At 32.4% G+C, this 12,537-nt stretch overlaps 1 protein-coding gene and 1 long non-coding RNA gene across 3 annotated transcripts; one reads left to right on the top strand and one right to left on the bottom strand.

Annotated features, from left to right (window-relative positions):
• Positions 1 to 300: 300 nt before the first annotated feature.
• LOC132307360 (F-box protein At5g03970-like) lies at positions 301 to 2,129 on the bottom strand. Its single transcript, XM_059805088.1, has 2 exons — positions 1,980 to 2,129; positions 301 to 1,635 (listed from the first exon to the last, which is right to left on the bottom strand). Exon 2 carries the CDS (start codon positions 1,614 to 1,616, stop codon positions 405 to 407), a length of 1,212 nt encoding a protein of 403 aa, XP_059661071.1. The 5' UTR covers positions 1,617 to 1,635; positions 1,980 to 2,129; the 3' UTR covers positions 301 to 404.
• Positions 2,130 to 8,180: 6,051 nt separating this feature from the next.
• Positions 8,181 to 12,318, top strand: LOC132307363 (uncharacterized). Of its 2 annotated transcripts, XR_009482217.1 has the most exons (6): positions 8,181 to 8,425; positions 10,018 to 10,083; positions 10,340 to 10,400; positions 11,052 to 11,300; positions 11,940 to 12,019; positions 12,103 to 12,318. It is a non-coding gene; the product is annotated as an uncharacterized LOC132307363 (long non-coding RNA). The 2 variants fall into 2 exon arrangements; XR_009482218.1 differs by lacking the exon at positions 10,340 to 10,400.
• Positions 12,319 to 12,537: the final 219 nt, after the last annotated feature.

The following is a 12,537-nucleotide window of genomic DNA, read 5'->3' as shown; positions in this document are numbered from 1 at the left end:
CAATTGCCACCACAGGATCTCAAGACGAGTGAAATTACAAAACAACATTAGTATAGCCAACACTTTTGTGGAGCTATTTTTAATCTTGAGCTGATTAACACAACATTACACTTCTTCTTTGAATTGCTAGTAAGCTGATGATTCGAAGAACTTCCCACCCAAAGGGAGGTTAAAAGATTGAGCCTCGCGAGTGCGTGCATTTTGCTCAACTCTCGGGAATATATATACGCACACACATAAATACATACATAAAAATTTTAGTCCAGTGCCTCACATAAGGATTTGAGGTTAAAAGAAAAATGAAGACATGAAATAATAATTATTATTGAAAGAAAGGCCCCAAACTGGGAACAAGCTCATAAAATTAAAGTAATACAAATTGTATGGCATTTGAGGGAGGGAGGTTAAATAGAAACAGAACGGGAAGGCAAAGAAGGGAGCCAAGGAGGTTGGAAGTAAGGAATTAGTCCATCGTATATCAAGACAATTCCAGGATACTGAATTGGTTCCAATATTCTAGTGTCAAAATCATAGCAAAACACTCTGCCTCCCAGACGAAGATACACAAGTTTTGAATTGGCAGGATGAAACGCCATCAAAGTAGGATATTTGTTCAGACGTACAGTGTAGGGATCATGACCGGTGGCCTTATAGTTAATGAGGCGAAACTTCTTGAAACTCACAACCTCCTTCAACTTCCATTCACTACTTGCTACACTCTCAAATAAACTATAACTAGAAAGCCTCTTTTTCAGATCCCACATTCTGAATTGATGCTTCTCATTTAAGGCAAACCGGAGACAACCATCCGGTGACTGTCCCAAGATAAAATCCATATATCCCTCCCTTTCACTACGATGAGGCAATTTTATCAGCCACATGCGATTTTCATTTTCGGGATGATAAGCAGCGAAATGACCACAAACTTTCCAGTAGAAGATCCCACCTACTGATCGACCCTTGTAACGCTGATGCCCAAGTGAAAATTCAGATGGAGAAGTGAGAAATGATTGGGTCCAATTGCCTGTACGAGAAGAGAAACTTTTTATTGTTAATATGTGGTGTGAGGCTCTGTGTAGCATAGCTCGAATTACTTTGAAATGCACCACACCATCTTTGCTACATTCTTCACAATACAACCCATCTGAGAAATGCCAATCCTCAAAATCATTTCCCTTCTTTGGTTCTTCAGGAATAGGGAACCATTGGTTTCTGACGGGTTCCCAAACGTAGTCATTGTAAATTCGGGACCTCTTTTGCTGCGACCAGCATAGCATTAGGCCTTGAGGAGAACCTTGGGTAAGGCCATAGTTTTCAATGCAATCCAAGTTTGTAAATTTCCTTTCTTTACAATTTGGTAGAAATGAGAGCTTTGGTGTTGTCCGATCTTGTTGGTCGACAGTAACCCGAAAGAATCCCAGCAATGGGAGAAGGGAATTCTTCGCTCGGGATATGTATTTGGCACGAAAAATAGGATCAGACATCAATCGGTTCCATGTCTTCGATACACACTTGAACTTGAAGACGGAGTCTAGAGGCAATCGAAGCAAAATCTCGGTGACAAGGTCATCGCAGTATGACACAACTTCCACACTGCTTAAGCAGCACTGGTTCATTATTCTGGAAATCAAGGAGCTAAGAGACGTGCAAAAAGGATATCAATAAGTAAAGAAAAAGTAATTAAAATCAAACACACAAAAATAAGAAAAATTCTGAATAAAATCAAATAGGATAAATTAAGCGAATGCCAAAATAATATGGAGCTTCTCGGTTTATCAAACCCAACATTGTAACAGAACGGATTCGGATTCTCAGGTGCAATTTGCTCAAATAAATAATAAATTGCTCACGAGCCATCAACAAATTAAATTACACTATATAAAAAAAATAAAAAAAATCCAAATTTAAAAAGAAGAAAAAACAAAAAATAATCAGATCCCACTGAAATTGGATTTGAAATAATCGTAATTATAATTTACCTGAACCTAAAAAGGCCCGATCAAAAGAGAACTATAGGTTGTGTTTCGCTTATCCGAATGAGCTACTCCCAGTGGGATTGATTTGGACTTTAGATGGTAGAGAAGGGGGAAGAAGAGGGCAGCTTTTGTAGTGCTCCGCTTTTGGAGAGAGAAAACTAAACGCAAGGGGCCAAATATAAGCAGTGTGACAATCCTAATAATAGTAGGAAAACTATTGCTAATTAGATTAAAAATTCTCTTTTTACCCTACTTATGATGTACCCAAATTAACTTTTAGTCAGGTAAAAATCCTTTTTTTCACTTGGAATTTAATATTTATCGTGAAAAAATCTTGAACTATTAAATACTGTTAATATTCAAATCATATATATGTATTTTGCTTTCTTTCCGGTTTTAATCCATGTAGTAATTCTATCTATCTGTAATTTTTCCTATATTTTATATGTGTTTCCTTATTTTTGTTTTCCTAAATTATTGCTTTATATTTTACATATTTATTTTATTAATATACCTCATTTAAAAAATATATTTCTCTACACACATTATCACTTATTTCTCTCCATATTATATTTAGGGAAAATTACATATAAATGGAGTCAAAGTTCCATATTTACTTAGAGACTGAGTCAAAGTTCCATATTTCTCTAAAATGGATTGCTGAGGTGGCACATGGTTTTTTACTGTTTAGAAAATTGTGGTGCCTAAAATGCCCTTTCCTAACAAAAAAGTAGTACCTTCAGTTTAAAAAAGTAGTACCTTCATTTCAAAAAAGTAGTACCTTCGGAGAAAAAGTAGTACTTTCGCGGGTGTTTAAAAAATATGGTACCTGGACGTCAAAAAGTAGTACCTTCAGTTCAAAAAAGTAGTACCTTCGAAGAAAAAGTAGTACCTTCGCGGAAAGGTATTTTAGGCACTACAATTTATAAACAGTAAAAAATCATGTGCCACCTCAGCAATCCATTTTAGAGAAATATGGAACTTTGACTCAGCCTCTAAGTAAATATGGAACTTTGACTCCATTTATATGTAATTTTCCCTTATATTTATACCCTCATAAACAAATATTTTATATGGATACATATTATTCTCTAAATATTAAATATAATATACAATGTGCCCAATTCCACTCATACCACGGCACACCAAATTTAGTACTAAATTTAATTGAAATACTAAGTGTAATGGAAAGAAAATTTACTACCGACCCAAAATTTAAACTATATACTAATAAATGGTGTTATTGAAAATGACAAAACATTGGCTTAACGATACAATTTTTATTTTTGCATGAAAATCAACCACTGCATGCTTCAAAAAGGAGAGGTGAAGGGTTGAGCAACGACAATTTTGTGAAATATTGTGAAAGGTGTGCACATACTTACCTAACACAAGATAAAAAGGATTCAAAATTAAATAAAAATAAAAGTTTGTAGTTCATTGGTGGAAAATATACAATGCTATGTTAAAACACATAATAAAAACTAATTAGAGAAAAATATACATGTTAACTTTGCATTAATTCCAAATTAAAGCTCAAATTAAAGCTCCTATGTGGTTTAATGATCGAAGTAGTTCAAAAAAAAAAAAAACAATGAGACTTGCTAATTATTGTTTTTTGTTTTTGTTTTTGGAAAGTTGAAGTAAATATTACCTTAATATAACTCAACTCCTTAAAATCCGGAGAGAACAATGAGAAAGATTGGTGTTAACAAAGAGCAATATTTTTCTACTCACCCGTAAGTAAGAAACTTATATTCACCATATATGTGGTCCAACGTTAAACTGACAAGTGTCTTTATATTTAAAATAATAAAATAATAATAATAACTTGATAGCTATCCGGGTTAAACCCAAATAAATCCAAATCAAATTCTAATTAATCAGCTTAATCAACTTCGGTAAATAAATCTAGCTACAAAACATTGCATTTTACATCGATCTGGACACTCTTGAATTCAACGTCTAATCACCAATTTCCCTTTGTTCAAAAAAAAAAAAAAAAACAACAACATTTGTACCCATGACTAAGAAGGTGATACTAATTAAAAACAAGAACAATCAAATTACAAAAGACCAACCTCATAGATTCCTGCCAATAATAAAACAACAATTTCTCAAAGTAAAAATTTGAGCGCGAGAGAAGAGAAGGGGAGAGGGAGAGGGACAAAACGGATGAGGTTAAGACTTCCACGTGATAAAAGCGTGAGAAAGAGGGAGAAGAGAGAATTATAATTTGATTTGTATTCATTTGGGTTTAACCCGGATAGCTATCAAATTATTTATTTTTTATTATTTTAAATATAAGAACACTTGTTACATGGTGAGTATAAGTTTCCTACTTACCGATGAATAGGCAAGTATTGTGTGTTGACAAAAAGCACATTATGGGACATGGGTATTATATTTTGAACAAAACTAAAAGGCAATATTCAAGCAATTGAACAACAAAACTTTTTTCCCAACAAAACCCAAATTAAAGTAAATAATTTAAACAAAAATTTTAAATTGGACAAAACATATTCCATCAAATTTTAGAAGGAAAAAAAAATAAACAACAAAGACAAAATAAATAGATTTGTACTCAAATATAATAGAAGAAAGAATTAAAAAGAAGAAGAAGAAGAAGAAGTTAAATTAGACAAAACTTATTACATCAAATTTCACAAGGGAAAGAAACCTAAACATAACAAATAAGGTAAATTCAAAGGAATCATACTCAAAAACCTTAAATGGGATGAAAAAGGCCTATTTCATCAAATTCCAAAAGGAAAAAAAATTTTAAAAAAATAGTGGCAAAATTAAAATTAATAGAATAATACTGAAAGAGAATAGAGGAAAGAGTGCAAAAAAGAAAAATGAAAAAGAACTTAATCAAATAACTTAAATTGGACAAAACTTAATACATCAAATTTCACAAGAAAAAAAAATCAAAAAATAAGGTCAAAGGTAAAATCAATAAAATCATACTCAAATAGAATAGAAGAAAAAATTAAAAAATTCTTTAAATCTAAACCTCAAAAAAAATGACAAAATTAGTAAAATGAATAGAATAATACTCAAACACATAGAAGAAAGAAGTTTATTTATTTATTTTTTTAAAAAAGAACTTAATAAAAAAATTTAAATTGGACAAAACATATTCCATCAAATTCCACGAGAAAAAAATAATAAAGCATTTTCCCGTTGTTTGGTGGTAACTTAATCAAAATCCTAAATTGTATGAAACTTATTCCATCAGAAAAAAAAAAAAAAAAAAAATTCATCATCAGTATAATATACACAGTAATTGCAATACCCAATCAAAATTTTCAAACATGCAAGAAAAACTATACATTACTAATGATATGATCTATTAAAAAAAAAAACTAAAACAACTTAGAGATGTTGTAAAAAAACATGACATGCACAAGGATTCAAACTGGAAAAAACCTAGATATTTAATTAGATTCAAAAAAAAAAAAAAAAAAATCTTATATTTTTTATTAATGATATATATTTTTTACATGAAGGGACATATACATAACCGTAAACACCTCCAAAAACTAAAATCACAATTAAGATATTATTTTTCTCAATTTTGCATACAACAAAAAAAGCAGTTCTAAGTCCAAAAGTATAAGATAAATATATATATATATATATATATATATATATATATATATATAAAATACTGTAGACCAGGAGAGATGGTGGAGGGAGAGATCGGGAGAGTAGAACAAGGTGGGAGAAGGTTAATAAATAAATACGTAAAAGTCTGTCGGGAAAATAATTTTATTTTTAATAATAGGGAATATATGTAGGATTATATTGGACGTAAGAGTCTACTGAGAAAACAATGTTAATAATGGGTAGAAAAAAGGTACGTCATTGGAGAATATGAAATTCAGATTGAAACTTTTTGTACTTTTTAATACATATTATTATTAATATAAATTGCTATTTAGAGAAGAAAGGTAAATTTTTATAATTATTAACTTACTTATTAGCAATATAAAACTCTTTAATATTATAATATTAAATTTAATTAAAGAAAAAAAATATAAATATGTAATAAAAATTCTTTTTAAAAACAAAAAAGTAACATGTGATAGAGTTTTATAGAAACACTTTCAAAAAAATTCTTTTAACATGTGACCAGTTCCGGAGGCAATGTTCCCAATTTTCACAAGGATCTGTTCTCATTCTGCAATTTTATTCAGCACATAATTTGGAATCAAATTTTCAATAAAAAAAATGGTACCCATGATGATCATAACGAAACAGCACATAACACAACAGGAAGATCTTTCAATGGTGATTTATGTTAAGTCACAAGTTGAACTAGTGAATTTTACCGAAGTATATGCCATATGTGAAGGAAGATTTTTTTTTCTTTCAGTATTGTCTTTTATTACTAAATTATCATTACCATTAGTGCATTTACTGCTTTCATTCACTGCATTTATGAAATGCGTCTGAGAATTTTCATACGTTGTTGTCCTCGAAACTCTCTTTCTTTTATCAATTGGCCTTTATGCTTTCCCTTTTCTTTTTTATTCTTATTGGGGATTTGGAATTTTCTGGGTACTTAAAGCTGACCAGCCTTGATTTCTTTGCTGGATTTTTAAGACCCGGCTGTGTGTTTTCCATCGAAATTGCAAGGTATCAGTTTTTGCAATGTAGGGATAGGTTCTGATGGATTTCAGCCCACCTAAAACAAAAATTATTATATTAATTTTAGTTCAATAAAAAAAAAAATTTATTAATAGAATTAGCTCACCAATAAAGTCCAAGTCAACTCAACCATCATATTAAAGTAAAGATCTAAATCAAATAAACCCAGGGCCGGCCTTAACCCATGGCAACAAAGGCGGGCGCCTAGGGCCTCAAAATTTATGAGGCTCAAAATTTATAGGCCCATGAAAGATTGGTCACATAAAAACAAAATATTTTTAAGACAAATCATTTCAGCCTTTGTCAAAAAAAATATTGATAATAAATTATTATACTCTGTGAGATTGAAAACACCAAATCAGAATATCATTACACTGATATTTTTATAATTTTTAAAAATAATTTTAATTTTTAATTTAATGTGAAATAATAAGGTTAAATTTATTATTTTATAATATAATTTTTTAGTCAGATATGAATATTAGAATAGTATGATTACTTTTAAAAGGGATAATGTTAAAATTTTATGATCAAAATTTAAAATAAATTAAAGGGAGTCTCATAATTTTAATCTTAAAAAATATCGAAGTTATATTTACTTTTACTAAAACAATAAAAAATGCTATTGTTTCTTCAGAAAATCAGATGCATCCATCATCAATTGACCGGTCAATTTATAAAGTTGATGGACAGGTCATTGGGCCAGATTTATCCACTGTACAAACTCTTTTTGAATTTTAAACTTGTTGATCTACTACACCCAAAACTGACCCCACTCTGAAGACTGATAGCTTTGTCCCACAATTTAAATATTGATTTTGGGTATGTCACGCGCCAAGTTCAACGTGGTTAAAAATATATTAAATAAATAAATAGCACACCACTCCCCCGGATAGCGCGTGATATATACTACTCCAGAGAATAGCTTCAGATTTGCCTATATCAAATCAATTTTGACAGTACACAGGAATCTCCTCCTGCACAATATCAAATTAATATTGTGTTACCGGCCACACAACCTTCTAGTCTCTACGTCAAAAGTCTGACGCCTCACCTTCCATTTATTGACACCTCTCTCTCACTTCATCTTTCTCTCTCTCTCTCTCTAGACTATGAGCAGCGAGAGATGTACTGGTTCATGCGAACTGCAAAGTGAGAGGGAGCTCTTTTCTCACACACACAGCCTATACACAGATTCGTTTATTTTACTGATAGCATAGCCTTACAATGGTCCCAGCCCCAATTTCATCTCTCTCTATATATATATATATATGTATGCACATTTGCCATTCTCTCTTCCACCGACCCTTTCAATCTTTTTTTTCTCTCTCTCTAAAAGTACAAAATGGCCCTCTCTTTTTCTTTTACTGAAAAGTAAAAAATGTAGTGGCATCAGAAAATCACATGCTTCTTGACCAGTCAATTTTAAAATTGATTGGGTGAAAAGACCAGTTTAACCTTTCATCCTACTTTAAAATACAACCATTTCTCAACTTTCAGACTAGATCTCTCTCATTTCCTCCATTTCTCACCCCCCCCCCCCCCCTCTCTCTCTCTCTCTCTCTCTCTCTGTCTCGTCTCCATCTCTCTTGTATATCTTTCTTTCTCTCTCTCTCTAAAACTTGGGAGTCAAATCCATCAACAAAACCCTTTCTCCTCTCTCTCTCTCTCTAAAATTGTCCTCTCCAAACTCTCTTTTTATCACCTTCTGATCAGGAGACAAGACTCAAATTTGTGTGGTTAACTTGTTCAACCATTCATTTGCTATCTCTCTCCATCATCACGTTCAACTGGTAAGTATCTCTTCTTGGATGCCTTTAGTTCATTTTTTTTTTTTATATGATTTTATTGCATAATCACAACTCCATTTTCGCATTTTCTCTCTTCGATCTGTTTGTTACATGTGGTATGTACTGGGCCGGCCCTGACCCAAGGCGACAAAGGTGGTCGCCTAGGGCCTCAAAATTTATAGGGCAGAAGTTCAAAACCCATATATTTAAGTTTATCTGTCTGTCAGCAATAATCAAAAGTTGAAAACCCATATCGGCATCACTCCAGATTGTTCAAAAAATCAAAACCCATATCTTTCCGTTTCCATCGCCCGCTGTTCCAGTTCGGGTTCGCCCTTCGCAAGCTTCAGCCGCTGTCTCTCAACTCTCAAGCTTGCCCCCCCGTCTCTCTCTCCCTGCAACTGCTAACTTGTATGTATGGGTTTTGTTTTAATTTTTTTTTCTAAATCAACTAATCAAGGTCTGTAATTCTTGTTTTGCAAACTAAATCCTATTTGGTGAAGTTTATTATGATCTTTTTAAAATAATATTTTTTTTCTTTTACAATATAAAGTAACAAAATTTGCATTGCATTTTGAGGTAATCACCGTAATCTACATTTTATTTCAGCAAAACAAATATATATTTCTTATTTCTATAACTTTTTCTTCCTTTTTTTTTTTTGTCAACTATGTCTTACAAGAAAATTTGAATCTGGGCATGAAAAAAGAAAAAGAAAATTCTGAATTGGATTAGAAATCTGCAGAGATTGAATCTGAAACAATTTTTATCAACATGCCAATCTTTTTGAAGATGGAAATCTTTCCAGAACTAAAAAAAAAATCATTACAAGAACTTTGACAAGCAAAGTACTTAATAGGGTAAAGCTCTAAAGTTACTTCTTGAAAATTAAAATACGTACAAAAACATGCTTTTGAGTGAATTTCATAGTGTTGGAAGGGGCTTGCCATGAACTACCTCACATTCTGCTTCCACTAGTAGATTCTCAAATAGGATTACTAAATTGGTCAAAAGAAGAGATGGGGGTACTGAGTGGTGAATTGTTCAGAAATAAATTGGTAATTTTTTTTTTTAATTACCCAAATAGGATTTTCTATGCCTTAATTAGTCGATTGTCTAAAGAAACATTGTTAGTTAACTAAAATTGAATTAAACAACAGTTGATTTTGGTTGATATATTTTGATTTAGCCCACCCCATTGAGAAATCCTGGATGGTTTGTTTTACATAGAAATACAATCTGTGTAATGCACAAATGGTATATTCAATCTTTCGGCCATGTTTTTATTTTCAAATTTTGGTTTTTGATTTTCTTTTGATATTAGAATGCAGAATATCAGGATATTTATTTGTTAATTTTGAAGATAATTCCTAAACTGATACATTGTATTTTGTTATTGGTTTAATTTAACATAAGAGCTGAGTATAATATGTGCTAATCACATTCTACCGATAGGTGTCCAACATTTTGACTGAAAGCATAGTTTGGTTGGGTTGATACATGATACATACAGTACTTACATGGTGGTGTTTTAATTGTTACAAGTGAGATTGTGAAATTTTTTTCTCATAACTTGAGTGTTTTCTTATTTTTAGGGTTAGCATCGGGCCTTAACATTTAGCAAGGACAAGGTTCAAGAAACATGCCTCCTCAGTCATCAGGTAACAAACTCTAATTTTTTCTAAAATTTTAATTGGCATTTTTAGCTATTGGTTACGTTTATTTATTCATGTTTTAAATACTGATTTTTTGTTTTTGTTTCTACATGCATATATATAATATTGTTATGATGTGATGTTCGAACAATTTGTTAATGGGAATTAAACACTTCGAAGTTTACTTTTCAATTTCAGAATATATGTTTTACAAGTTTATTAATGCTTTAAAAACTTTTACTCTTTTGTCCTAATAATATAGGTCTCTTTTCTGAAAGAAGAGAGTTGATGGGGAATGGGTGGAATAGGGAAAAAGAAAACAGGTATGCCTTTTTTGCCTAGCTAATTGAATTATATAAATCCCCTTACCGTTGTAGTAGTGATGTTGGTATTAAAATGACCAATTATGATAGGAAGTCTCTTTTTAGTTTATCTTAATCAAATGTATTTCTATGCAAAAGGATTACGTGATTCTAGATGACGATTCTAGATGAGGATGTTAATATCAACGTTATGAGGATGTTGATGTCAACGTTGACTCTAGTGATGACGACTGAACTTTGGAAAAGAAACCCAACATTGGGTACTGTAAAGTGTTTTGATTCGAATGCTTTATTTTCAATGATTAAGATCACTTGGGAAAATTTGCTGCAAAATCCGATGAAGGGATTTTTTTTGGATATTCAACTAGAACCAAAGCCTATAGAGTGTTCAATAGAAGGGATTTTAATCCCACTGCCAGTGCTTTGTTGGTGTTGTTGTAGAGTGAGTCTCTTTTTATGTTGTTGCCCTCAGAATTGACTTTCTTAGAGTTGACTTTATGCTTTCCCTTTTCTTTTCTTTTCTTTTCATTGGCTTTATGCTTAACCAATTTGAAGTTCAGTTTCATCATTGGAATCTAGTTGTAGTTAAGTAGTTAAGGTTTTCTATGTTTTTGAGTACTTAAGTTGAACTGCCTTGATTTCTCTCTACAGGGTGCTGGTATTTTAAAACAAGGCTTTGCAGACTTGAAGGATGTCCTGATGGTTTGACTTGCAAGGTAACAGTTTTGCACCACCTGTGCGCCCAACCACTTTCATTAGTGGCGAGGCTGAGTGGCTGCTGGCCCTAGACCCCATAGGTCCTTGTACAAAACTAGGCCGTGCAAGGATACTATGGAGGTCTGCCCATATGGAGCCAGATGCTGGTATGGGCATGAAAATGAACAACCCACACAAGGCTATGTAAGTCTTTTAGATTCTTTAAGATGAATCGAATGAGTCTTGCAATAAAACTTTACATCAAATTGTGTATGTTTGTTGTATAGACATCAGATTGCATCTTTGCATTATTGTACTCTTGATATACATTAGATTTAATGATCTATCTAACTACCAGAAGCAAAAACGGAAGAAAAATTACCTAACATTGCAGGGTTAGGATTTAGGAACGGATGAAGCTGTTGGCCGTGGAGGTTTGGATGTGTGTAAGGGAAATTGTTCCCGATGAGAAAGAGAGAGAGTTACAAACAGAGAGAAATAGGGAGGTGAACCAATGAGAGAGAGAGAGCACAAGAGAGAGAGTTGCAAACACAGAGAGAAATAGGGAGGTGAACCAATGAGAAAGAGCACCAGAGAGAGAGTTGCAGACACAGTGAGAAATATGGAGATAGAATTTGTTGGATCAAGAAACAGAGAGAGAAGCCATGTCATCAGTGGGTTAAGAGTCGGGTGAATAAATGTGTCCATTTTATCATTTTTAGAATCGAAAATACTCGTTGCTATTTTTTTCTTATCCTTGCATTCACAACAACACCGCACACACAACACTTGTTTTACTTTTAACATAATTTTGTTATTATTTTTTAAAAAAATTTCTTACAGGCTGCGCTTTATACCGTATAACAAGAATATATGTTCCATGAAACATGTCCCCGGGCACATTTAAAGAAAAAATGATTTAGGTAGTTTCTTCTTATTTTTTTTTTTTGAACAATGTGTAATACCAAGTGTGGGTATATAATTAACTATATTGTTGTTGTTGCAGCATCAAGAATCTGGAATATTGACAGAGGAGTCTACGAATGCTTTTGTACATCTTAAGCCTATACACTAATTGTTGTTGTAGCTGAGCTGGTTTGCTTTTGTATATGTTACGCCTATACACTAGTTGTTATTGTAGCTTAGCTGGTTTGCTTTTGTATATGTTACGCCCATACACTAGTTATTGTAGCTGGGCTGTGTTTCCTGTGCTTGTGTGCAATGTGTTCTATAGTATGCTGATGATTCCAAGAGCTTTGCACCCAAAGGGAGGTTAAAAGTTTATTGGCATGTTATGAGCGCGTGCATCTGCTTAACTCTCAGGAATATATATACGCGCAGACATACATAAGGATTTGAGGTTGAAAGGAAAATGAAGACATGAAATAATTATTTATTATTTAAAGGTCGTTTAGGTCCCAAACGGGGAACAAGCTCATAA

The sequence above is a fragment of the Cornus florida genome, unplaced genomic scaffold (assembly GCF_030987335.1).
Source record: "Cornus florida cultivar Cherokee Brave unplaced genomic scaffold, ASM3098733v1 CherokeeBrave_3.0.0_Hap2_Chr05, whole genome shotgun sequence".
NCBI classification, from domain to species: Eukaryota; Viridiplantae; Streptophyta; class Magnoliopsida; order Cornales; family Cornaceae; genus Cornus; species Cornus florida.
This window is presented reverse-complemented; position numbering and strand designations above follow the sequence as displayed.

What these genes read in the sequence shown, in the direction of transcription:
- LOC132307360 (XM_059805088.1), bottom strand. Translation starts at nt 1,616, where the DNA reads ATGAACCAGTGCTGCTTAAGCAGTGTGGAAGTTGTGTCATACTGCGAT.